The 24562-nt window shown below is 39.6% G+C and overlaps 4 protein-coding genes and 1 long non-coding RNA gene across 10 annotated transcripts; 3 read left to right on the top strand and 2 right to left on the bottom strand.

The window, feature by feature from the left end:
• Nucleotides 1-218: 218 nt before the first annotated feature.
• On the top strand, nt 219-4427 carry LOC103140848 (uncharacterized). Of its 3 annotated transcripts, none has more exons than XM_016673445.1 (2): nt 219-712; nt 2031-4427. In XM_016673445.1, the coding sequence occupies exon 2, from the start codon at nt 2038-2040 to the stop codon at nt 2797-2799; it is 762 nt and encodes a 253-aa protein (XP_016528931.1). In that variant the 5' UTR covers nt 219-712; nt 2031-2037; the 3' UTR covers nt 2800-4427. The 3 variants fall into 3 exon arrangements, with proteins under 3 accessions (XP_016528931.1, XP_016528932.1, XP_016528933.1); XM_016673446.1 differs by lacking the exon at nt 219-712 and adding an exon at nt 719-1047; XM_016673447.1 differs by lacking the exon at nt 219-712 and adding an exon at nt 1054-1164.
• A 646-nt stretch (nt 4428-5073) lies between these two features.
• Nucleotides 5074-9475, top strand: LOC107836708 (sperm acrosome membrane-associated protein 4-like). The gene is made up of 3 exons (XM_016673449.1): nt 5074-6589; nt 8744-8902; nt 9010-9475. The coding sequence occupies exons 1-3, from the start codon at nt 6535-6537 to the stop codon at nt 9231-9233; spliced, it is 438 nt and encodes a 145-aa protein (XP_016528935.1). The 5' UTR covers nt 5074-6534; the 3' UTR covers nt 9234-9475.
• On the bottom strand, nt 9311-20303 carry msh5 (mutS homolog 5). 4 transcript variants are annotated; one of them, XM_007556180.2, is made up of 27 exons: nt 20006-20303; nt 19255-19371; nt 18995-19091; nt 18787-18910; nt 18592-18672; nt 18257-18310; nt 17924-18045; nt 17718-17827; nt 17141-17176; nt 16613-16695; nt 16475-16520; nt 16172-16310; nt 15800-15862; nt 15581-15709; nt 15372-15444; nt 15184-15293; nt 14993-15073; nt 14798-14885; nt 14659-14726; nt 13039-13157; nt 12834-12960; nt 11926-12075; nt 11650-11724; nt 10234-10380; nt 9940-10077; nt 9789-9862; nt 9311-9710 (listed from the first exon to the last, which is right to left on the bottom strand). In XM_007556180.2, the coding sequence occupies exons 3-27, from the start codon at nt 19085-19087 to the stop codon at nt 9590-9592; spliced, it is 2451 nt and encodes an 816-aa protein (XP_007556242.1). In that variant the 5' UTR covers nt 19088-19091; nt 19255-19371; nt 20006-20303; the 3' UTR covers nt 9311-9589. The 4 variants fall into 4 exon arrangements, with proteins under 4 accessions (XP_007556242.1, XP_016528925.1, XP_016528924.1 ...); XM_016673439.1 differs by lacking the exon at nt 18257-18310; XM_016673438.1 differs by lacking the exon at nt 19255-19371.
• An 860-nt stretch (nt 20304-21163) lies between these two features.
• On the bottom strand, nt 21164-22593 carry LOC103140846 (SPRY domain-containing SOCS box protein 2). Its single transcript, XM_016673441.1, has 2 exons — nt 21847-22593; nt 21164-21771 (listed from the first exon to the last, which is right to left on the bottom strand). Exons 1-2 carry the CDS (start codon nt 22568-22570, stop codon nt 21641-21643), a joined length of 855 nt encoding a protein of 284 aa, XP_016528927.1. The 5' UTR covers nt 22571-22593; the 3' UTR covers nt 21164-21640.
• LOC107836709 (uncharacterized) lies at nt 22514-24476 on the top strand. Its single transcript, XR_001662650.1, has 2 exons — nt 22514-22604; nt 24060-24476. It is a non-coding gene; the product is annotated as an uncharacterized LOC107836709 (long non-coding RNA).
• The last annotated feature ends 86 nt before the right edge of the window (nt 24477-24562 follow it).

Genomic DNA, 24562 nt, shown 5'->3' with positions numbered 1-24562 from the left:
TTAAACTTGTAGTCGACAAATTCTGGAAAATTCAAGAGGTGTGATAACTTCCGGACTACTATAAATAAGAGGCATTTGATGTTTTGCTTGGCATTGAATGGTGGCTAAATTCATAAGAAAATCCTCCCTCAAATCTAGGACTGCATGCATTTTCAGCCAGCAAAGATGTACATGAATGATAATTTGTAGTAAAGTGGCGTCATTTTCTTTGCTTGGACGGAAAAGGAGGGCTGCACTTTCTGTAACTTCTACAGAAAACACGACTGACTGCTGATGGGTGAGGATAAATAGTCCCACGGTGGGCTCACCGTGGGACTGGCCTGGACCAGCCTCAGATTCCCACGACCCCTCCTCTCCACACACACACACACACACACAGAGGAGCAAGCAGGCTGCAGAGACGCACAGGCGGACAGCGCGTAGACAGAGGCAGAGCAGCGCTGCACCACTTTTTTCTCTTATTTACTATAAAAGCTACATTTCAGGCTCCGCTGTTGCGCATTGCACTGACTCACACTGTGCAGAGAGGAGGGTTTAAAAACAAAAAACCCACCTAAAACAAAAACGTCCCGATCTCAGGAGGAAATGGGAGAAAGAGTGGATTAGCCGCGGATCAAAAGTGGAGGAGTGGGAGGAATAACGAAACTCGGGATTATGTATTCTGATAATGCCGAGGAGCCGGTTTCTGCTACAGATTTGCATCCAAAACAAGGCAAGTACCCACTGACTGCATGCACACCGCCTCAACACATTAAACGGCTTATTTTATTGAGCAACAGCGCAGATGAACGCAAAAGATTTATGCGTAAAAACACTTCTCCTAACTTGAAATACGACCGGTCTCAGTCCGCCCTCTGAGTCCAATCTCCCTCGGGGGCAAATTAAATTATGAGTTCAGTTCAGAGGACTTCCGCGGAAACGCTTCTTAAGACCGCAGTGAGATCGTGAAGTGAAATCACAAGCGCTGATGGAGTGGTCCAATAACAAGAGAAGTCCGGGTTCGGGCTGAGGAGGCTGTGTTGCTCCACAGGGAGGAACTGCAGAGAGGTTGGCATCTCATTAACTCGGCCACATGTCTTATTAAAACAGCTATTTCCTGTTGTGTGCAATGCAGAGTAAACTGTCTCCCTGCAGCCGCCAGGCGCTCATTCACAGATGCTAAAGGTGGGCGGATCGATCCAAAATATCGATACCGAGGAGGTATCAGTATCGGACTGATGCTAGAGTGTTAAGAGTAGATTAATGCTTTAGTTAAAATGTTTTTTTTTATGTTTGGTTTTGTAGTTTCTCAACTACCTTAAAAACATGTTTCTTGTTCTCATTTATAGAAGAAAATATGAACAAAAATATGTTTTATTTTTCTACTTCTGTTTATCATATTAATATGTTAAATATTTTGTAGACACCTATAAACTGTTCAAATTCTGTTTTGTGTTTTAGCAAAAACAGAAAATTAAAGGAAAAACCACAAAAAACACCAAAATATCAGAAATTTGAAGAAATATAAACCTTGAATAAAAGGTATTGGTGATACTTGTGCTGTATTTATTTGGTATTGTATCAATATCAGTATAACACACCACTAACAGATGCTGCATTCAAGAGAAAAAGAAAAGAGAAAGAAAAAAGAGCTCTGTAGGTTCACTGAGGTCGCCCAGCGGATAACTGGATGTCCTCTCCCAAACAGAACTGGATAGTTCTCGCTGCTTCAACAGCATAAAGAAAATTCTCCAAGACTCATCACACCCCAGACATGCACTGCTTGAATGCCTGCATTTATTCGGGGAGACGTTTCAGATCTCTAAATACTAACATCAACAGTGAGAAATAGTTTAACCTGCCCGCCATCACCATGTTGAATGCTGCTAAGTGGTCGATTTGACCTCGTTTACTTTTTTAATCAAGAGATAAGTGCAATATAAGTCATTATTTAGTCTTTCTTTAAGTGAGACAGTGTTTTTATCTGGAGAATTGCATCCAAATTTTGTGGTACAAGGTCTCATGAAGATTTTATTCCATTCTGTGTTTAGTCTGAGGATGACGGCTGCCAGTCCACCCTGCAGCCCTGCCTCCTCCCACTCCTCACCCGTCTGCCTCCCAGCCTGCCACAAACACCTGAGGAAAGGAGAAGCCCTCCAGACCAAGCTGCGCCTGGGCTCCCCGCCGGGCGTGTGGCTCATGCTGGGCGCAATGGTGGTGCTGGTGGGGATGAGCGTGGCGGTGGCGGGCTACGTCTCCGCCGCTCCGAGGCCGGCCGTGGGCGGACGTGGGAGCACCCACGTTGAGAGGATGAAGCTGGCCGGGCCGGTGGTCATGGGAGTGGGCCTCTTCATCTTCATCTGCGCCGCCACGCTGCTGTACGAGAACCGGGACCGAGAGAGTCTTGTTCGAGACCCTCTGAACGACCTGGAGGACCTGAAGGGGAGCAGCTGCTGGGAGGATACTCAGGAGCAGTGGGAGCACTCGGATGAGGAGCAGTCACCGTGGGCCAGCCCGGTCCACATCCTGCCTCTCGCTAGCAGTGATTCTCCTCCTCCTGATGCAGGAGGTGCAGCTAATGAGGAGGGAGACCAAAAGGAGGAGAAAGAGGAAAAGGAGGAGGATGAGGAGGAGGAGGAAGAGGAGAAAAAGGGAAAGTTGATGCTCCTCACCCAAGTTCTGCACCACCAGGCGCCCAATCCTCACCCATCCTCACCCTGCCTGTCCGCTTCTTCTGACCCGGTTCACTCAGATTCAAGCAACTCGAGTGAAATCGACTTTAATGACCGGACAGAGTCTTTAGAGCTGCCCCAGGACTGACGCTCCGCCACGCACAACCACCGGACTATGCACTGCTCAGTGAAGAAGAGCTTCAGAGTTGTTTGTATGTTATAGTGCCTCTGAGTGGCACACTGAGTCACTGTCTCTGAAGGGTGTTTTTGTCCTACATTGCTCACTGACTCATCCACATTTGAAAAATTTTAAGCTGCGCTGTTTGATGTCAACTCGCCATCTTGTTGTCTCAGAGCTCCGCCCGGCTGCCCATAAAACTTCACTTCTGGAGTGACCAAACATGGACCTGCTGTAAAAGTTATTTGGGTGCCAACCTGGGTGATAAATGCTTCCTCTCACACTCATCCTCTCCCCTAGAGGTGGACTTCTCCTTTCTTAAGAGGTTCGCTAAAGAGGATGAGCCAGATTAGGTCCTGAATGAGTCTTTATCTTATCTCACGTGCAGTATAATCTTCTCTTTATCTCGGGGAAAGTTGTGTTTCGGTGTAAACAAGAGCAGCACAAAAGCCACACTCCTCTCACTCGACACCTACAGCCATGCTATTAATACCAGCTGGTGCTCGATTGCAAGATCCGGATTTCTTACTGTAAATTTCAACAGTTTCTTTGGATTCCCACATTCAGCTGTTCACATTTCTCCCCTTCCTTCAGTGCGGCGTCGAGAGATCTAAGAGAATCTGAGAGTGGATGAACAGAAACGTGTAACAGCATTTAAAAACACAAATTCTGGTGAGGCTGCGATGAGTTATTCTTGACGTAACTGAGAAAAATCACTCCTGTCGGTTTGAGTAAGTGATGCCTCACTCTCCCACCATCGCGACCTCTCATCTCCCATCTCTTCATCACCTCGTTTCCTACGCTTTATTCAAATTTTCATTACTCCATCTCAATTCTTGGCTTGTGCAAAACTGAGAAAGAGCACAAAAAGTAAATAAAGCACAAGAAAACATTTGGAAGTACAATTGAAGGGATATTTCAGAAAAAGATTCTGTTGTAAAGAGTTAATATTATCTCTTATCAAATATTTAATTCTTTGAATTAGTTGATCTTCGACAGTGAAGATACCAGATAGTCTAAGAGGGAGATCAAGACCAAAGTGGACTTCTGCCATCTTAAAAAAACCCAACCTCAAAAACATCATAGCGGTAGACAAAAACAATATTTGACTGATTTTTATAAAAGATTACTGTCCTATCAGATTTTTCCAAACAAGCAATGTTTGAGATGCTAATTTTCAACTTGTGTTTCACATGGAAGATTATTGGTGGGACTCCGCCTCCAAGCTCCTTCTCAGGTGTAAATAATCTGAGTATTTTCTATTGTCAAATGCTCAATGCCAACATGGAAAAAACCCAAACTCAAACATCATAGACGCTTATGTAATTATAGTAACAACCTTCTAAAATGTTAAAATTGCATTGGACTGTTGTTGTATTTTCTTACAGAAGACACTGAATATTTACAGCTGAAATAAAGCTTAGAGGTGGTGCGCTACCAGTAATCTCCCCTGTGAAACAAACTTAAAATACAACTCAAGAGTAACTATCTGAAAGAAAATGAATGTACACTCAGCACAAAATAAGAGAATTTGTGTTTGGTAATAAAAATTCTTTGTTGTGACAATTCTTCTAGGTAATAAATCTTACGCTTTTGGAAAGGCTGTTCATCTCCCTTTCAATGGTGCTACATTTGTAGGCAAAATGTATTTGTACAATATAGGGGGGGAAATAAGTATTTAATACACAACTGACTTTTGAAGTTACTTACAAAGACGGGAGAGGTTTGCAATTTAATAATAATAATTAGCATTTTACTGCATGAAAAAAATATTTGGTGCTATAGAAAAATGTAACTTAATATGGCTTGCAGAAACCTTTGTTCCTGTAGTTGTTGACCAGGTTACACATGCTGGCTGCAGTAGTTATTTTCACCACTCCTTCATACAGATCTCCAGGTTTTGGGGATTTCTTTCTGGATTTCTTTAACATTCTTTCTTTCACAGTTGAGTTGTACCTACCATGATAATTACAGACTTCTCCACACTTTGTAAGTAAATTGACGCTGAATTACATATTTCCCCCACTGTATATGAGGTTGTCCCATGAAAAATTTCCCAAATTCTCTATGCAAATGTAAAAGTGTTGTTTTTGGTTTCATACCTGAATTGGATGTTTAACGCTTATAACTAATTGTCAATTTAACTACTAACTAATCCCAACTAACTTCAAAAAATAATAATTTAACAAACACCTCAGTAGTGCCTGACAATGGAAAAAAAAAAAAAACAATCAACAGGTATGAGGCTTTAGAAATCTGAATTTTTTTTGTGAACGTTTACTTTGGTCTTGGTCACTTTTAGCTTCAGCATCCAGAACCTACTAATCAGGATTTATGCAAAACGAGGACACAGAGAGCTATCTATTGCAGGTAGGGTATTAACTACTTATTTTGACAGAATCCCAGTTTACAAATCCTGATCCATCCCTTTAAGCCAAAATCAGCCCATTAGCACAGACGGGGAGGAAAGTGGGCTGGGTTTTATTTTAATTATCACCAGCTTTTTTTCTCTAGTCTCTAATTACGCAGGAGATCAGTTTGAACATTTTTATAGGTAGTTAAGGACTGCTAAGTATTTCCTTGCAGGTTGGGCTCATGCTGAGATCCCGCCATCTAGATGATGAGTGAGACTGGAGTTTACAGTAAATCTGCGCCCATCCATTTCAGCCGCAGCTGTCTTGGCAGGAGCTCAGTGCTGTTTTAGGATGCAGGATGTATATTTCAGTTGCAGCGGGTGAAAAATGGCTCTTGATTTGAGCCGTCAACATCTCCCACAAAAATAAATCAGCCCACTCTTCTTCCCTCTCACACTTAAGGGGGAGTCCTGCTCAGTGTGAGATGATCTAATGCATTTGAATTTAGTGAGAACGAGGCTGCGCTGTGAGGCTGCAGTCGCTGATAATTTATTTATAAAACTGAGTGTGACAGTAAACCGACCAGAGGGAATAATGTCAGCGCATATCTAAATGCATGCAGAAATGACTGCCGCTACACAAATGGAGAAATCTTCTCAAACGTAGATCTGTGTTTGTGTCTGTGCAGCAGCGTTACATAAGTCAGCAGTGCAGGTTTTATGCTGCATTGACAGTACAACTGAATCAAATCCTTTACTCTCAGAGAGTATTGTGCTCATGTGAGAGCATTGATACATATCTGAGCAGACGGACAGGAAGCAGTAAGCTGCTTAGCCCTGCGCTGACTCAGTATCCAAGCTATTTCTCTGCTCCCTATAAGAGAGAAGCTTCAATCAACATTTTTTACCTAGACTCAGCCAGCTGGAAAAAATTCTGTTTATTACTTAAGTGGAGATCACCTCAGATCCCAGACCAGCGAAATCAGCTAAGAAGTCATGGAAAGTTAACGACGCTAACGAGGAGAGCTGTGTGTCACCGAGAAGGCATTTACTTTCTGACTGAAACAATATGTCAGCGTTTTAAAGGTGTAACATTGACATTTAATCCGTGTTTAAAACTGCCAATATACCAAATAGCGTTTTATTATATTAAAAGAAACATTCTATACAACTTTTTATGTGAATTTGATTTCTTTATCTCTGCATCTGCTGTCAAAACTTCAATGATCCACAGCCCTTCAGCGGCTATGATTGGTTCTAAAGGTGCATTGCTAAGCTAATCCAATTTCTGCCCAGCTTCCAGTTACGTGGCGCGTATTCATGGTGCAGTCAAAGGGAGATACCTGCTCAGAATGAAAGGACTACTATTCTGTGTTTTTACCATCATGATGCTCACACCTGCTCAAGGTAAGCCGGCTTCTTCCCAAAGTCTGGAGGTGTTTCTGCTGCCCTCAGAGGGTCCTCGGCATTGCTGCATGGGGGCGTTTTCAGCACCAAGGCAGGACCTAGTTGTCTAAGAAGTGTTAAATCCAACAGCCTGTTCTGTGGGAAGCTTTTACAAATGACTGTAGGGATTACATAACAGTCCAACAACTGGATGTCGAAGTTAAAAACACCTTTCTGCAGGCTACGTGTGAAAAAAATATTCAATTAACAACTTACGTTAAGTCTGCAGACTAACCTGCATTTGTGTTTGCTTATGATTAAATTGAAAATTAATATTATGATCAATAAAATATCACAAAAAACAAAACATCCACAAGATAAGTAATTTTCATTTTCATGTTTTCTGCAATAATTGCTCCAGAATCAAAACTCATTACCTTCATTATCTGGGGTGCAAAATCTCCTAATGATCATCTTCAGTTTGGAAATGTTGCTTTTCAATATTAAATAAATCCCTGGCTCATCATTAAAGCTTTTCTTCAAATCATTTCTAATGAAAAAAAAAATCAGAAATTGATTTACAAAAGTGTTTGTGGTTAATTTGTGCATAATTTAGCAAAATCTCTTTCATATAAAAATTGTAGACAGAATATTTTTAAAAATCTAAAAACAGATTTGTAAAACAGTTCATCTAAACAATTTATTTGATTTACTGTTGCTCTGCTGTTTTGCAGAATCAGATAAATAAAAATGCAACAAAAACAAAATTAGGCCGAGCCCATGAAAAAAACAAAATGTGTCCTTCCCTCCGACTGAACGCATCTTCATTCGCGTTTAGCCTGTTGGGTTAAGTGAGCTAACACTAACGAGATCAGAGCAGATAAGGATTGCGAGTCTCTGAAATACGACAGCTCACACATCTGAAGGCCCTCAGGAAGAGATTAACTAAATCTAAAACTACCTGTGCACTAATGTGCTGTCCACTAACTGCATTAATAGAGGTAGTAAACAGACAATTAAGTGGTTTTATTAAATAAAACACTTTCAATGAAGTACCCTGAGGAGGAATAACTGAGGTAGGACTTGCTTATTTTATTTTACAGACAAACTTTCCGTTCATGCCATCTGCTTACTCCATTACCTTCTTGCTAGAAAAAAACTTGACCAACTAAGGCAAGGTATCCACTTAAAGAAACATGTTCCCCCGTTCCAGACTGCTGCAGAATAAACAAAACATTTCTGAGTGCTAAACAGAATGTGTTGCAATATGGACTAGTTTGGTTTTATGTCCTCTTACAACCCTGCAACACATCCAGAACCACTTCAGTAAGGTGACAACCACGCTTGATGCCTTTCTACTGCAACCTTCATTTAGGGTTCCTACATAAGTTTCCATCCTAATGATTTCCTAGGGGGATTTTTTTTCTGCTGTTTTTCTAAGGTCCGGGGCCTTTCAGTACAAAATACCCACCTTGAAATGTTTAACTAGTCATCGGGTAAGTTCCACTAATCATGAGACAACAAAGCTGAAACGAGTTTGTATTTTAGGAGTGTAGTATAGGGTGGTTTTACTGCTTTTTTCCAACATCTGGACTAATATAAACTGGCTCTGTTAAACTAGCCTAAGATGCACAATAAGATCCTGACATAAATGCAGGTTCTTTAAAGCACATTTTGTGAAGTTTCGTACTTTTACTTTGTTTGTAAAAACACCTAAAATAGCCCTACTTTCAGTGTTTGGCTTTTTAACCAGCTCCAGTTTCAAACTGAATTTGAAATTTTCTATAGTTCAAAAAGTGGAGAGAAATAGTTTTTAAATGTTTGTGAGTACATCCTGTTAGTGAGTCACTGACAAATTATAGACACAAACAATCATTTAAACACATCCATCCATTTTCTGTATAGAAAATGGATGGATGGATAGACAATCATTTAAGTATAATTCAACAAAACAAAAAAAAAACTAAAAAACACTACTTCATGATTAAAAAAAAGTCTGGAAAGTAATTTTTCTACCCTGAACAGAGGGTTCAACTGTGTCAGAACCCTCAGTATGAAGTCACATTCACATTTTTCAGCTGAAAAAAATACATATTTTCTTGCCTTTAACATCAATTATAATTGAAAAACACATAGATCTAATGCAGGATCATCATTGCGACTCATTGTGCTCAGGTGAGGAAGAGGAGCAGCTGATGGAGCTGGAGGGACTGGAACCAGAGGAATTGTACCTGGAGTGTTTCCGCTGCGATCTGGGCTTCTGGGACGCCTGCTACACGACAGAAACCAACTGCAGCCGCGGGGACCTCTGCTACACGGGCCGAGGGAAGGCAGGTGTGTGTCTGTCCATCTAAAGGAACAAAGAAACGTGTAAAGGTTAGATTCATAAAGTTTGAATGATGTATGGATTACTCTGACTGCACTTTACCTCGTCTCCTCAGCTGATTCTCTGGAAGTAAAGACGTTGGGCTGTGCGAAGGCCGAGGAGTGTAATGTGAAGACAACGGTGGCGCTTTTTTTAAATAATACAATCTTTGTTATGACCAAATCCTGCTGTGACACCCCTTTCTGCAACTCTGCACAAGAATTACCCATATACACAGTTTTTCATATCACTTTGGCCAGTTTAGCCATCACTCACATCACTAAAGCCTTGGTTGGATAAAAAACATAAATACTTTTATTCAGTTTTGTTGTTGAAAAAACACAATTTATGCAGCTTCAAGCAAAGACACAGCCAGATTTGCAAAATGTTTGTACTGAGTAATCAATAAGTAAACACTAGATATACGTAACACAAACCATGTACATTTATACAGAAATTCCTTCACAAAATAAACAATGTGCTTGAACTGCTTTTTTTACATCAATAAATATCTTATTGTTATTAACATAAAACTCTGTAAACATAAACCTTGTTTGGAAGTGAATCTGTTTTCCCAAGAAAAGCAAACCCCAAACATTTTCTCACTGAACACGGAGCAGAGAAACACAGAAAGGTGTTTGCAGCACTTCCAGAGTCTACCTGCGGTTCAGGAGCTCTCCAGCGGAGGGCAGAAGCTCATCTTTCATGAAGCTCTGCAGATCCACATCTTTGTCCTCCAGGTCAAGACTCAAAAACTTCTGCACCACAGATTGGCATCTGTTGACCACATGCACTTTTTTGTTGTCTCAGATAAAGTTTCTCAATTCATTTTACATTAAATAAAGTTCAACAAACCTCTTGGCCTGCTCGTCTGATGATGCTTTGTCGATGCGTTTGATGGGTTTTCCTGTTCGGTAATGTTCAGACACCTTAGACAGAAAACACAGTCCGTCTGTGAGCATGCCTCTGTGTGAGGGAGGGAATGTGTGTGTTTGCATTTCCTGACCTCCATGGCTCTGTGTACAAGGCATGTTGGCAGGCCTGCCAGTGCAGCAATGTTGGCAGCGTAACTGGATTGGCAAATCCCTTCCTTCAGCTGGTACAAAAACACCAACTCATCTCTGTCTACGGCTGTTTCTAAAGTCTAAAGCACAAAAGCAGAAACTAGTTTTAAATTTTACTATTCAACTATTCGGTCAGATGTTTTTGTTTTTTTTAACATCTTAAAATGACAATATTACATTGAAATGCTGCAGTAGACACAGTTGTTTATGCTTTGTTGGTTGTTTTTCCCCCCTACCAGAAAAGACAGCATGCCAGTGGTTGGTAGCAGGCCTAACTGCATCAGACTGTGGAAGTTTGTAGCCAACAGGACGTGAGGAACATCCACCAGAGGCTTTTTCAGCCAAAAAGAGACAGATGCAGCGAGTAGAGACAGCCCATCAACCTGAAGGAGAACATTAATGCTACTGTGAAGCTATTGGCCAAACAGCTCTGTTGTAATTCAATCAAAGCACTTCACATAAACTGCAAACAGGATGTTTATTGACCTGCTGTCAGAAAATCAATTAACAAGACGTTCCTGCCAATAAGCCTGGAGAGACAACATATCTTTCCTTTCTTTTAGTTTAAGTAACAGTCTGTTGGAAAAACTACGTTCCGGTAACTAAATACTAAAAACAGACAATCCCTCCAGATAGAGTGTTTCCTGTTACAGATTTAACAATGGAAACATTTACTTTCATGCTTTCCTATTTGATTCTCTGATCGTGTCAACATATACCAGCATGCATCTCCTAAAAGAAATAAAGCAGTAGCAGCAGCAAAGCTTTATGTCTATCAAGTAAATTCATCTGAAACTTAGAAAAGATTTAACATTGTACAGAAATGCTGTTCCTCCACTGATGCCCCCTGCGGGCTGGATTTACAAACATTGAAATGTTCTGGGACAACAACAAGCTGATAACACAGGTTCTTATTTATCAGGAGACATTTGCTCATATCTGGCACTGTGATGTGACATATTCAACAGAAAAAACATGCAGCATCCTTAATCAACATCTTTAAATGTAATCTACCAGAGGTGTGAGTAATAGTTTAACTGTACACTAATGCACTGATTTACACTGATCAGACTCAAAATTCTGTTATTTTTGCATTTCCACAACATTCTGGATGTCTGAGAACAAAACATTTACCTTATTAGGTTTTCTTATCATATTTAGGCATAATAATAAGACTACTGAAGCTGGCTTCAGCATAAAATATTCTGTGAAAGGTTTTTGTTATATATTTCAAGGGGCATACATGAACTCTTTGCATGTAAACTCTGCATTTGGCCAGTTGGATTGGCCTAGATGCGCTAAATTGAAATAAACTTCAGTCAAAAAAATGCTTAAGCTTAGAGAAAGTGGTGCAGATATTATAATGATGAAAAGAGAGCGAGAAAAATCAATCAATAATAGGAAACACATTATTTGTCCTGATGCTCTAACATAAATTATTAAACAGTCAATGCTTTATTTCTTCTACAATGGTATTATTTTGTTAATGGGTTTTTGTCAGAGAGGAAATTGCATGCATTTAAGCACCAATCACAGAGATATTTATTTGTGTAGACTGAAGCATTTGCTGCTGTTCTCATTGAGTCTGGTTCTGGTTAATGTTGAAGTCATTGGATTTCTTGCACTGAGTGCTGCAACAATTTTCTTCTTACTGTGTTGGTGCCCTTTCCAAACTCATCGATGAGCACCAATGAGCTGCCAGTGCTGCTGTTAAGAGCCAGGGCCATCTGGAGAAAAAGAGCAACACATTAAAGGAAAACCGCTGTTTCTCTTTGTTCTTTGTACTTACAAAGAACTAAGAACTTTGCTCTAGCTGTAGAAAGAACAACCTGGGTTTATTAAAAACATGTAACAAGTGAAGATTGGGAGCAAATGCACCAGTTTAAATTGTATAAATCCACATGGTTAACAGTGTGTCTATGATGTACCTGGTTGAGATCTATCATAAAGGTGCTGAGGCCCACAGACACAGACTCTCTGCTCTGCATGCGAGTGAAGATCCCGTCCACCAGACCTACCTCTGCCTCTTTAGCCGGCACGTCTGAGCCAATCAGAGCCATGAACACAATCAGACCCACCTGGAAATATGAAACGGCAGGAAGCAGTGACTGCAAGGCCACATATAGACAAGCGTGCTGAAAATGTCACATCGGGTTTTTCATGAAAAGTCTCAGACTCTGAAAACTAGAGTGTAAAATGAAAACAAAATAGTTGTTGCTGCCAATTAGGTTGGAGGGCAATTATTTTATTCACATAGGCCCAGGTTGGCTAGGATCCTCCTCCTTAATAAACAAAATCATTTGAAAACTATTTTTTGTATTTAATTTATTTGATAACTTCTGGGGTGACAAGAAAACAAAATCCAAAGGGAGTCAAACACTTTTTCACGACACTATTTAACCGAAAAGTAGGCCGGTGACTACATCTTACCATGCAAATGAAAAGTGCCTTGGTTTAGATTTACATTAATTTATGTATTTTATCAATAACTAAACCAAGATAAAAATCATGCATCAGCAGATAGTGCTGGTAGATTATCTGAAATGATCCTAACTTTGGGACTTCAAGTAAAACAGTCTCACATGTAGAAGTTTCATTTAGTAATGCAGTATATAAAATATCTAACTTGGTAAGTTTAACAAAAAATAAGATAAAATTGTTCCTAAAATTTCCCAGTTTTAATATATCAGAGAGCGTACCAAATCATGTACTCAGCCACTTATAAAAGCAAAGAATTGAGAAAGGAGCAGACCAACATAAAATAATTAATCACAGTTTTAATTGCACCTTGCTGACATCTTAATGCTTGTTTTTGGCCAGGATCAGACGCTTCTACCTGTTTGAGGAAGATGCTCTTGCCAGATGAGTTTGGACCAGTGATGACCTTGATTCTGCCCTCTGATTCAGAGCTCTGGAAGGAGTTGGCCACAAACACTGGAGAACACAGCTCCAGGAGCGGGTGTCTGGAAAATCAATACGAAGCACAGGAAGAATATCTGGGTTCATCCTGCAAATTAGTCACCATAAGAGTGAGTCGGTACCTTCCCTGTGTTATTGCTATTGTTCTATGTCTGGCGAGCTTGGGTGAGGAGTAGCTGTACTCCTGGGAGGCGCTGCTCATCGCCATCAGGCAGTCCAGCTCAGCCAGGAGATCCAGAACCTACACATTTATTACAGTGAATATTTTAGGCTTAGCAGGGACAAAAAAAAGCAGCTATACTTTTTTGAACCATTGCACACAATATTATGGACTGAAAAAGCAGAAGCAGATTAAGCTGTAATAGTGGCACATAACATGGTTGACAACACTGAACGACAAATTCACAAAGCTATTTGTGGACACTAATTCTGTAAAAAGTGGAGTTTGTATATGTCCCTCTAATTCTCAAAAAATGCAAAGAAGTCCTCTTGACTGTATCATCTCTATGCATGTAGTTGGGGAAAAGTCTGCCTATTTTGATTTCTATCCCAGAGCAAAATGCCTTTAAAATACTAGAGCTGTTTGCAGCTGAGTGTAAAGAAAAACTAGCTACTACAAGCTGGTGGGAGGTTAGCCGCAGGTGGAGAGAAAAAGAAAAATGTGACCTTCTGCACTGGCAGCTTTGCAAAAAAATGGGGCAAAGATGTCACAGTAACTAAAATAAATGTTTAAAGTTGTTTTTAAAATCCTATTTTTTGTTGTAAAATCCACAATATAATCCTAATTATTGTGGGACGTTCACAACAGAAAAAGTTCACATGCAGATTATCAAACATGAAGCTTAAATAAACTCAAACGAGACCTGGAAGTATATATAAGTGCAAATAAAAGGATGTACTTCCTGTCAAGGCAAAATGTGATCAGCAGATATTGTGGATTAATCTTACAATCTAATACATTTTTAAATGCAATCAATCCTTTTAACTATTGAATGAATAAGTTGAGGGGATAAATTCTTCCCCTGGCTTTAAAGATCTGCAGTGGCGCACTAAAAGCATCCAAGGCAATTTGAACCAGATTCTTCCCTGATAGAGTCAGATGAGAAGAGCCTCATCAGGTCAACATCTGGAGCTTTCAGCGATCATTTCTACACCTGCTTTGTTTGTAGCTGAGCTGAGAACAACTGTGAGGTGATACACAGCAGGTGCAAATTGCTTGCAGCTGCTTTCACTTGTTTGCACGCAGTTACTGCAATCTGTGATTTAAATCCAAGGCAGAAATAAAGCAGCCCGCACATACAAAACATTTGTAAATATTTATCAGTCTGAGCAAGTGTTTTTATTTCCCAAATTCCCCTCCAGAGTGTTACATTATTTACAGGAATGTTTCTAGAATCCCTATAATAAAACAATATATATTGCTTCTATTACATTGATCTCCAATTTGCCTAACAGTTGACACACAGACTATCCACTAACAATAATGCATCAGCTGAACTTAAGCCTCCCCTTCAAAATAACATCTGCAATGATCCGTAAAGAAACACATATTACAACTTCTAAAAGGTCTCCAGGTCTGTTTTTGTTATAAAGTGAACAATTTAATTAGATGAAAGCATTAATCACAACAAAGTCCACCCACACGCATTAAAAGCTTTACACTCATGCCAACAACAGTTTTATCACAGTGGGAGTCATTTTGAAAACACTGCAACCTGCTGTTCTGAATGACGCCCACCAACCTGATACAGAGAATTGCTCTTTTCCAGGACGGCACTCTGCAACTGTGTCATCACTGCAGTCTCCATGTCTGAGAAACAAGATATTTACTCTTAGCTGAGCAGAAACCAGAAAACTGTTTGGTGAGGGAATTTAAAAGACCTCTAATGTCACAGTGCAAGTCTCCCAGGAGGCTGTCCAGCTCTCTGGTCCTTTGACTACGGTAGTGCAGCCGGTCGTCTGAGAGGAACTGGCTCATCGAAGCGAGGAGACGCGTAAAATACAATGTTGACAAGTGAGTTAATGTAGAAACCTGACTGGACATTTTGTCACCCCGTTGAGACCACACAGACACACCATGAACTCAAATCCCTCCATTTCAAAATCCTCTTTTTCCACCATGCTGGGCAGTCGAGGCACAGAGAGCAGAAATCCAATCTGGAAGGAGAATTTTACCTTGTTGTATTATGAGTTTTCATAATTAGAGTAATATGAGTTATCGCTGCGTGAGGTGACAAAAAAAATCTTAATATGTGGAAGTATCTGACCAGGGGGAGGTAAATGACACAGCAGGAGGAGATTCGAGAGTCCAGATGTTCAAGCTCTCTTCTGGCAACGTCAGTCAGGAAGTCAGACAGCCCCATCATCCTCCTTTTCTCTGAAAAAAGTAGAGCCAAGACACAAGCACATAAAGATCCAGCACATGAGAGCTGAATGGGTGAATCTGTGCACCTACTCTCATCAATGGCAGGATCAACGTTGGGTTTGACAGTGAAGCGGCTCTCTTCTAAGCTGGCATCAAAATCCACCTACAAAAATATCACTACACTCATTAACATCAACTCTGTCCAGCTTGCAATAACAAAATCCATAAGATCTCAATGAAAGTATAACATTTTATGAGTAGCAATGGAGAATGGATGCAATTTAAGAGGAAAAACTCACAACTCTGTTTATGAGAGCGGCGACATAGTGAAGATCCTCAGAGAGTTTCTCACTGATCTCCCAAAACAGCTGAATAGATTGAGGGAGGTGCCGCATTGAGTCCCTGATGCACACTGCACTGTATACTGTCTGACATCCAGACAGAAACATATCAATGTGTTTTAGAAGCCACGTCAAACAATAAAGACACATAAAGCTACAGAATAGAGTGGCTCCAACCTTGTAGAGACACTGCCAGTCAGTGACTTTGGTGCTGGAGAGAGTCATGCGACGCAGGACACCCTAACATGTACAGGCATCCATGAAAACTTCCTTTTCTTTTAAGGATATCTTACAATGCTTTACAAAATTATACACAACTCTTCAACCATTTTCACAACTTTTCATGTAACAACCACAAATGTTTGTAACGTCAAAGTGTGAAAAAGTTCAGTGGGTATAAATACTGAGAGGCGTTTAACCCTTGTGCGTGCGAGGACTGAGGCAAACGTACGAGGCCTAGGCAAATGATACAAGTGAAACAGGTGTGGGGTCAGTTGGACCCCATTTGTAAACACAAGGGTGAAAGTAGACAGATACAAAGTTAGTTACTGGTATGTTTCTGATGTTCCGTAACGAGGCCTGCAGGGTGTTCAGGACGTCCGAGTTTCGAGGCGAAGTAAAGAAACGAATCACTTCCTGTCTTCTGTACAGCACTGCAAGGTCTCGTGTAGGTCGAAGAAACCACTGCCTGTCAGACAAAAGCAAGAAAAATAGTATTTCTTTACACTGAAATATACCAAACAAAAATATTTTGGGGTGACAAAATGTCCAGTCAGGTTGTTCATAATTTTGAAGATAATCATGATACCTGAATTTGTTTTATTTTGTGCCACTGAAAATATAATTTCTCACCGTAGCAATTTGGATCCAAATTTGCTCTTACATCGGTTCAATATTCCTGTAGTGCACACAAACAAAAATGTATTTATATAAACCGTTTTAAATAAGAGGAAATGACATCAGAAAAGTTCTGCCATCTGAAGCGCTTACCATAGAGACTTAGTCCTTCCTTTTCACCTGACTGCAGTTTGTAGACTGATGGGTGCAGATCCGATTTAAAGATCTGAAGTACACTAGGACAGAAAAAAACACACCGTCACACACAAAGCTAAGCATAATTGAACTGATTTACCGTTCTACTCATTAAAGTAGAATGCATTTATTTTATTTTATTTTATTTAACTGAACTTATAGTGAAAAGAAAAAAATGATAAAGCAGAAAGTATTGCAATCAAACACACTTAGAAGCAATTAAATTGACTTATTTTAAAATTGGGTGTTTTTAATGTAAAGTTCTGTATGTTTACCAGTCCATGCTGCATCTCTCTGTTTAAATAACCTGATTTAGATGATGAATAATTTGTCATTACCATGTCAGAAACTAATTGTTCACTAACTTCGATCAGGTGTCTTACTGTCAGATAAACATGGCGACTACAGAACACTAAAGGCCAGGGTTGAATAACAGATTGTTTCTAAAGCTTAGATTAATTTCAAAGGTACATTTTGAATACTTGCCTGTAGGTGTCCCGGTCGATGTAAACCACTTCTTTACTATAATGAGAAAAAAAAACCAGACAAAAATTTTGACCTCCTTTTATTAAGCCATTTAAATCGCTAGTCTTGGAAATATATGACTTTAATAAAAAGTATCAGAGATTTTTTTTTTTTGGCTTAATCAAATGTTATAATCACTCAGAAATTTCTCAGAATAACAGAAAAGCAGCACAAAAGGGTTTAGAACAACAATAAACGGAAACATGGTGTAATATAAAATCTTCTGAAGTAATTTAAATTTACATTGAATTATGAATGAGCTTTACAAATATTTTATTTAATTTATTTCCATAATTTATGAAAATTCTAAAATACCAGGAGAAATTAACTGATACAGATGGGTTAAATATACTGGCACGTAATGTTTTGTTTACAGGAACAAAATGGAAGTAAACTGGGATAAAACTCAGAAACATTTTGTCAAAGGGGCAGCTGACTTGAAGTTCCAAGAAACATTTTAAAGGGCCTCATAATGGAAAATAAACAGACACCTTAAGGTGCCTGAGAGTGTGTCTAACTGCATGTTTGTGTGTCTCACAGTGTGTAGGCATGAAACTGCAGGATTGGGACTCCAACAGTGCTGTCTTCCAGTTCCACTCCCACTCTCCTCCTGTCCAGACATTTCAGCAGAGCTCCCACTGCCCTAAGCTTCCCAACAGGAGAACAGACCTTTTCAAATGCTAGAACATGACTGATTCATAACTGGGCTATAAGGACAGGGTAACATATAGAGATCTGGCTCACCATCAAGGGTGAGTCAAAGGTGATACAGGAGGAAAGATAAGACATTTTGTCCCTCTCTGAAATGCAAGGTGGGAGGAAAGGCAGATGGGCGGAAAGAAGCCTCTGCTTACCGACCTCCAGACCTGCAACATTTAAAAACATGATGAGCAATTTCATGTTTAAAAAATTGCTCATTTTTTTGGAAAATATGAGCAAAAAAATGCTCAAGATAGCATTTTTGGAAAATATTATGCTTTTTTTTTTTTTTTTTTTTTTTTTTTTTTTTTTTACAAATCTTTAGCATGAAAGCTTAAGAGGAAGTATGGAGTTTGTGATTGTGTATGTTTTTATTACCAAAGTCAACATATGGATAAGTAACCACCTCGGGTTTATAGTGTGGGTCAGAACCTGAAATCCAAAGCATGAGTTTAGAACAATCCTGATTTACTGACTAGTTTCACCTAGGCCTGCAGCTCCTGATTAGGAAAGCTGGAAAAACAGGGCACAACCGCTTTCACAATCAGTTTTCCACTTATCACGTTTACCAGCAACAGTGTCAAACATCTCTAATCTCAGTAAGTTCCCTTGACACAGAAACAACTCATCCAACATTGCATTCAAACAAAAATACTTAACATTTTTGTTTTTCACTTGTTATCTGATATTAGTGCTGTTTTTTCAGAGCTCACCAAGTTGCTGCAAATATTGGGTCAAGCAGCGTTCCTGCTTTGCACTGGTTAGGATTACGTGGGGCCTGACCTCCTGAATGACTTCACAACAGGAAAGAGAGATGAGTTGGAGTTTAATAGGAGATGAAACATAAGATGCTGCTTAAAAGATGAAGCTGTAACCTAATTTGCAAGAGTGAAAGGTCTGTTCTTTACCTCTGGACAACAGGTGAAGCTCATAGTTATCAGGAGAATCTACCATATAATGTAAAGACGAGTCTCCACTATCGTAGAAACAAAGGCCCAACTGTCCCCGCTGCACTAAAACACTCAATAAAACCTTGAAATAAAAATGTAAATATCGCAGAGTTTATTCTGATGCTTTTAGAATCAATGCCTCTCTTAGTAAATAGGTCCATCTTACTGCTGCTGTGTCATCTTCCTCCTCTTCATCAAGATTGCTGTCAGGGTCCCTGAAACCTATGGCTCCTCTTGGATCCTCAAGGGTGGCTGCCATTAGTCTGTTTAGAAAGAGCTGAATTAAGGTGATACAGGATGACTCTAAATGCTCCTTTTAAGCATTTAGAGTAAAAATGCTTAAAAGGCGCATTTGTACTCTAAATGTTTGTGTTGGTCATTTAAGTAAAATCTAAGGAAGAGAGGTTAAGATGAAAAGCAAATTACTGGGATGTTTCTGATGTTCCGCTAGGAGGTCTGCGGCGTGATCAGGACGTCCAAGTTTTGAGTTGAAAATTAAAGACAATCACTTTCTGACCCCTGTAGCAACAGGTCACAGAATACCTGTGACAAGACAACAGCAGGAAATGTTACACTAAAATAATAAAGATGAATAAACTCTATAAATACTCAACTTAAGCTGTGTATCCAAACATATTTTCGATCACTGCCCCCCTCTTTGTGTTGTAATTATTTAATTGATTGATGCCTTGTATAGCTACTGAATTATTTTTAATTATTTACATATGTTTTTAAAAAAATCTTCTAATATGTTTTAATAGTAGGTGATAGGAATACGTTAGAAATATTAATTATATCCCTACATTATGAGTGCAGGTCTTATTTGTAAGTTCAGTAAAAAGTCTGGACTTGACTTGATCAGCTGTAGTTCTGAACCGTAAAGTACCTAAAATTGCCAAACCTGAACTGAATTACCGTGAAGTCAGAATTGTTTCAGCACCGTTTGAGATTTGTAAAACATTTAATCTGACTGAAAAATTATCATACTAATGCATAACTCGACTCTTTGAAAATACAAAGTAAAAAAAAGATTCTGTATAAATACCCTTTACCCCACCACTATCTATGAACGAGCCGGACGTTGACGACTTTAATTAGCAAGTAAGCTAGCTCGTCTTAGCTAGGTCACAAATGTTTTTTCTTTCCTCACTAAGTCAAACCGTGTTTATTTACATACCTACTTCAGTCTTATGTCCTGAATGAAAATAACTTTAAACTTTTCCATACGCCTCTTACACCAGTTGTTATATTATTTCGAAGAAAGTTTTTATATGCGGTCAAAATCCGAATATTCAATGTGCCTTTTCTCTCGCGAGCCTTTTCGCTCATTTTGTTGCCGTGGCAACAACGCTCTCCCCATCCCCGTCTAAAAAATATTTAATGCCTCTGGCAGCAGTTGGTGCTTCTGTTTTTTTTAATAAATTTACAAAATATTCACATAAACTTAAAGTATTTTGAGACTGTTATTTATATTCATTAAGGTTTTAGTCACATGCTGTTTTGGTGAACGTATTTGCATCAATTCTCAGTCTAAAATGGTCTAAAAAGGACAGATAAAGAAATAGAAGGTGAATTTCACTCTCTGTTCTCCAATTTCGAAGCTTTTATTCTCTTTGCACAATTTTTTAACACATAAAAAATATCCAGACTATGTCCAATAAGAGAAATCTGTGTAAATCATTTAGTATAACAATAGCGATTCAGACACAATTCATCAAATACTGGTGGAGTAATAATTGCACCATCAAGTATTACTTAAAAACAAACAGTGATACAGAATGACATGTCAGCATCAATACACATGCATGTATGGATGGCAGAAATTGGTAGATAAGTTCAAAATAAAATTTTGAACTTGAGGTTGTACTAGCATTTTGGAGTGGCCCAGTCAAAGTTCAAACTTGAACTGGAATTTGAACCTGTGGGAAGAGGATGAGGTGGCCAGCAGTAATAAGAAGTAAAAGGAAGGGCTAATTACCTGTAATACCAATGAACATTTTCCATTGATTATGGAAATCGTTGTAAATAATTTTTGACATGTAATTTTTTTTATTAAAATTGTTTTGTTTTTTCAAAACCAATTCTCCCTTTACATTGTTTTATTGCCTTTTGAGACATACCTATTGCATTTCACATCAGAAATGCACTTGTTGGTGGAAAGAAAACAATATGAAATTTAAATCTGCCAGGTGTGGATAATTTTGTGCTTAACTTAATTTAAAGCTATGAATTCGATCACATTTAGGGAATAATAATGCATTAAGAAAACTAGAACTTTTCAGTTTTAATCATTTCAATAACATGTGAGCAAAAAAATATGCTGTAAAATAAACAACAAGATACATTTGCACTCATCATTGGATGTTTCTTACAACAAAAGTAAAAGTATTTTCTGGATCACAACCTGAGATCACATTTGTTTCAGTTTTCTAACTATTCAAATCAATTTCAACAATTTAAGAATATCGTTTTCAGCATGACTGTTTTTAAGCTTAGTGTGACATTTCCATCTATCAGCTTGAACAGGCAGCTCTACTGACAGCGTTTCAATATTTCAGAAATAAAAGGAAAAAAGAAAGATCTGATACCTGGAAAAGGTTTATGTATCTGCAAGTCTGGTTTATTAAAACAAACATTCAGACTATTTACATGTGTTTGCAGTTGAAGGAGTCTTTATTAGGCTTGCGTGAAGGTTTTTATTATCCAAAGTGAGTTTGCCAATTATAAAACTATCAATAAATAACATAAGCAATACAAACAAATGAATTTAAAAGAAAATACAAAAACATTTGTATGTAAATGTGCAAGGGAATTAGAAAGAGGAAAGCAGGTAGTGTTGGAGTAAAGGTGGTAGAGGCAGTTTGTCCACTTGGTTCTGCCTTTGTTGACCTAAATTCTGCAGAATTGATAGTCCACACAGAGCCTTCAGGGCTGGAGGATTACCTGCAAATGTAGTAGAAACAAATATGTCAGTATTAAACTTGGTTTATCAAGACAATTCATGTGTTGGACACTTACGCGTGGTTCCGTTCAGATAGCGCAATGCAATCCGTGCTCCTCCTCTCACGCTGCTTACTGCTGGGAACAGTTCCACTCCAGGAGGAAGGTCCCTGAATGCAACACCCAGGAAGCTGCCATCGACAGCAAACCCCAGAGTCCCCGCATCAGCATCCAGGACCAGCTGGACGCGTTCAGGAATAAGGAGAGGTGCATCTGTCTCTTTGCTGTGTAGTGAGTTAGAGGATTTCAATCTAAGAGAAACCCTCCTTTCACACGGAAAACACGCCAGAGTTTCTCCGCCGTGCCAGAGCTGATTGGTTTGTAGTTCCCATCCCCATGACAGGGAATCTCCACCCACCAGAACTTTATAACCTGAGTCTTGCAGAGGGCAGTCCTGCCTCGAAATTCCTATGACTGCATGACTTCCTCTGTGCTCAGGGTTCCAAGTTACCTCCCACACATGGAGCCCACTCTCCACGCCCACCTCGGCCCTGACCCCATCGCTGCTGAGCTCGGCAGGTGCGCGTGTCGCTTCCTGCTTGCACTGAGAGAGCTGGAAGTGAGGAGAGTGGTGCTGCGAGCTCCAGTGTGAGCGTCTGTCTCCTGGAGACGCTGCAGAGGAGCTCAGGATGAGGGTGACTCTAGACGATGTTGGGACGGCCAGCGGAGGGAAGGATGATGAAGAGGAGGGGACGCGGTCAGCTGCTGGGCCGATCAGCCAGGCAGACAGGACGAGACCCATTAGGATGAAGATAAATCTGTGTCAAATAAGAGCTGTGGAGGAAACAGAAAAACAAACACGCGTGTTAAAAAGAAGCAGGTTAAGGCCAAGATAGTCGACCATGAGTTAAAATTAACATGTAGGTCAGCAACTGGTGATAAAACTTACAAATAAACACAGACATGGACAACAAAGATAGTCTAACAAGCCTTAAAATAAATAGGACTTTCTCTTTATTGCAAAGAAAAATACTGCCGCTGATATAAGCACATTTATTTAGCATGGGAAATAAAATCAGTCTTCAAAAAAATAATAAATTAATGCTAGGGCAATGGTTGGCAGTCCTCTTATTATTATTATTAGTAAAACAACACTTAGTATGTTTAACGTGGTGGAAAAACATAAATAAAGGGCCTCACAGTGGCGTCATTTATCCAGGGCAGCATTGGGTTAATGCAGTAGTGGTGGGGTGTTGTTTGGGGTTGCACTGATCAGTTCCCCTCTGAATTAGTTTTGTGTTGTTTGCATGTATCAGTAATAAATTCTTGTGTTGAGTAAGTGCAGCCTGTTTGCTGCTGATCTTAGCACGCCACATCTGAGAGGATTTCCAGGATTTTGATTAGTTTTTAGGAAGTAAGGCACAACAATCCTCCACAGGGTCCTGATTCAGCGTAATGGAAAATGATTGAAAGAAATAGTTCACTGTGTTACATTATATTCAGAATTTTTTCCCAGGAAAAAGTAACTCCTGAATTAATTAATAGGAAGCTGCAAGAAACCAGATCAACTTAAAAGTAACGTTTAAGCAATTAATCTTTGGTTGCATTTAATTTTTAAAGGTAATGGTACAGGTACCGGCAGTGGTGGTTTCAATATGGGCGACATGGGCAGCCTTCCAGAGTGGTATCTTATGGGGGGCGGCACACCTCCCTCTTCTCCCAAACGGTCCCCAAATGCCCCAACTCTTAGTCCCCCCAGTCAACAACTTTGTTGCAGGGTGGGGGGACGTCAGAGAGGCTAGGCTAGGACCACCTCTGGGTTCATGGGATAAAAAGTTACATTTTCTAAAATACAGCAAAATTAAGCTTTTGTGATTGAAAATTTATTTCCAGGCTTTTTGCACATATTTACCGGTGAGACCAACAATAAATCAAAACTGGGCAAAATATAAATGATGTCTCTCTCTGTGTATAATCATCATAGATGTACTACACTACATTAATTTTAGTGATGGAAATATTCCTGCTTTTAGGGGATTTATAAATGTATTACATGCATTTAATCTCTATCAGATCCCTATTGCCGAATCAGAATGAAATATTTCACATTTCACTCCACCGCGTCTTCCTTCATATGATATCAACTAAGTTTTGGTTAAACAGAAATTTGTGATAAATTAAAAACATAATTAATTTAAAGATACTGCTTCTCTAGCTGGCTCGGAGTATTTCATCTGTAGGGTAAAACAAATAATATCCTTTGGATGAAATAAGGAGTTGAGTCTTACCAGCTGGTTTGGGTCCTACCGTCTATCCGGACTGTAGCACACAGCTCTGTGTCTCCGCTTTATAGACATCTCTTATCAAACATCCTGTGGGTCTTATCGGTGCCCGGTGAGGTACCACCCCCGTCTGACCTGGTTTTCGGTGTCGACCTCCGGGACGGGAACAGCACAATCCATCACTTGGGCCTCCAGCCGTAGAGACAAGGACGAGAGATCCGTGACGTGTTTGTAAATAAATGAGACGGATGCTGAACGAAACGACCTACATCCTCATCATCACTTTGCCTGCATTGATCAGATTCAGCCACGCCGCTTTTTCCTTCCCTAGCGGGTTCTGTAATGGATGTAAACATAAATGGCGAAACACAGGAATAAAATCACACTCGGGCTTTTTATTAACAAGAAGAGAAAAATGAAATAAAATGCAAAGCGGCTCATTATTTTGGAGCATAAAGGCGGCGTTGGCGCAGGCAGAGCGGAGGGCTATTAAGCCCTGCGTAGAGTCTTAC

The sequence above is a fragment of the Poecilia formosa genome, unplaced genomic scaffold (genome assembly GCF_000485575.1).
Source record: "Poecilia formosa unplaced genomic scaffold, Poecilia_formosa-5.1.2 Scaffold77, whole genome shotgun sequence".
NCBI classification, from domain to species: domain Eukaryota; kingdom Metazoa; phylum Chordata; class Actinopteri; order Cyprinodontiformes; family Poeciliidae; genus Poecilia; species Poecilia formosa.
This window is presented reverse-complemented; position numbering and strand designations above follow the sequence as displayed.

Bases quoted from the DNA above. Each gene is read 5' to 3' on its own strand.
- LOC103140848 (XM_016673445.1), top strand. From the start codon at position 2,038: ATGACGGCTGCCAGTCCACCCTGCAGCCCTGCCTCCTCCCACTCCTCA.
- msh5 (XM_007556180.2), bottom strand. From the start codon at position 19,087: ATGGCAGCCACCCTTGAGGATCCAAGAGGAGCCATAGGTTTCAGGGAC. The intron at 18,046-18,256 runs GTAATAAAAACA...TAAATGTTGCAG, and splicing joins TTATCCATATGTTGACTTTG to GTCTGGAGGTCGGTAAGCAG. The intron at 17,177-17,717 runs GTGAGACACACA...TTCTCATTATAG, and splicing joins CAGTTTCATGCCTACACACT to TAAAGAAGTGGTTTACATCG.
- LOC107836708 (XM_016673449.1), top strand. From the start codon at position 6,535: ATGAAAGGACTACTATTCTGTGTTTTTACCATCATGATGCTCACACCT. The intron at 6,590-8,743 runs GTAAGCCGGCTT...CATTGTGCTCAG, and splicing joins GATGCTCACACCTGCTCAAG to GTGAGGAAGAGGAGCAGCTG. The intron at 8,903-9,009 runs GTGTGTGTCTGT...TCGTCTCCTCAG, and splicing joins CACGGGCCGAGGGAAGGCAG to CTGATTCTCTGGAAGTAAAG.
- LOC103140846 (XM_016673441.1), bottom strand. From the start codon at position 22,570: ATGGGTCTCGTCCTGTCTGCCTGGCTGATCGGCCCAGCAGCTGACCGC. The intron at 21,772-21,846 runs GTAAGTGTCCAA...CTACATTTGCAG, and splicing joins CTATCTGAACGGAACCACGC to GTAATCCTCCAGCCCTGAAG.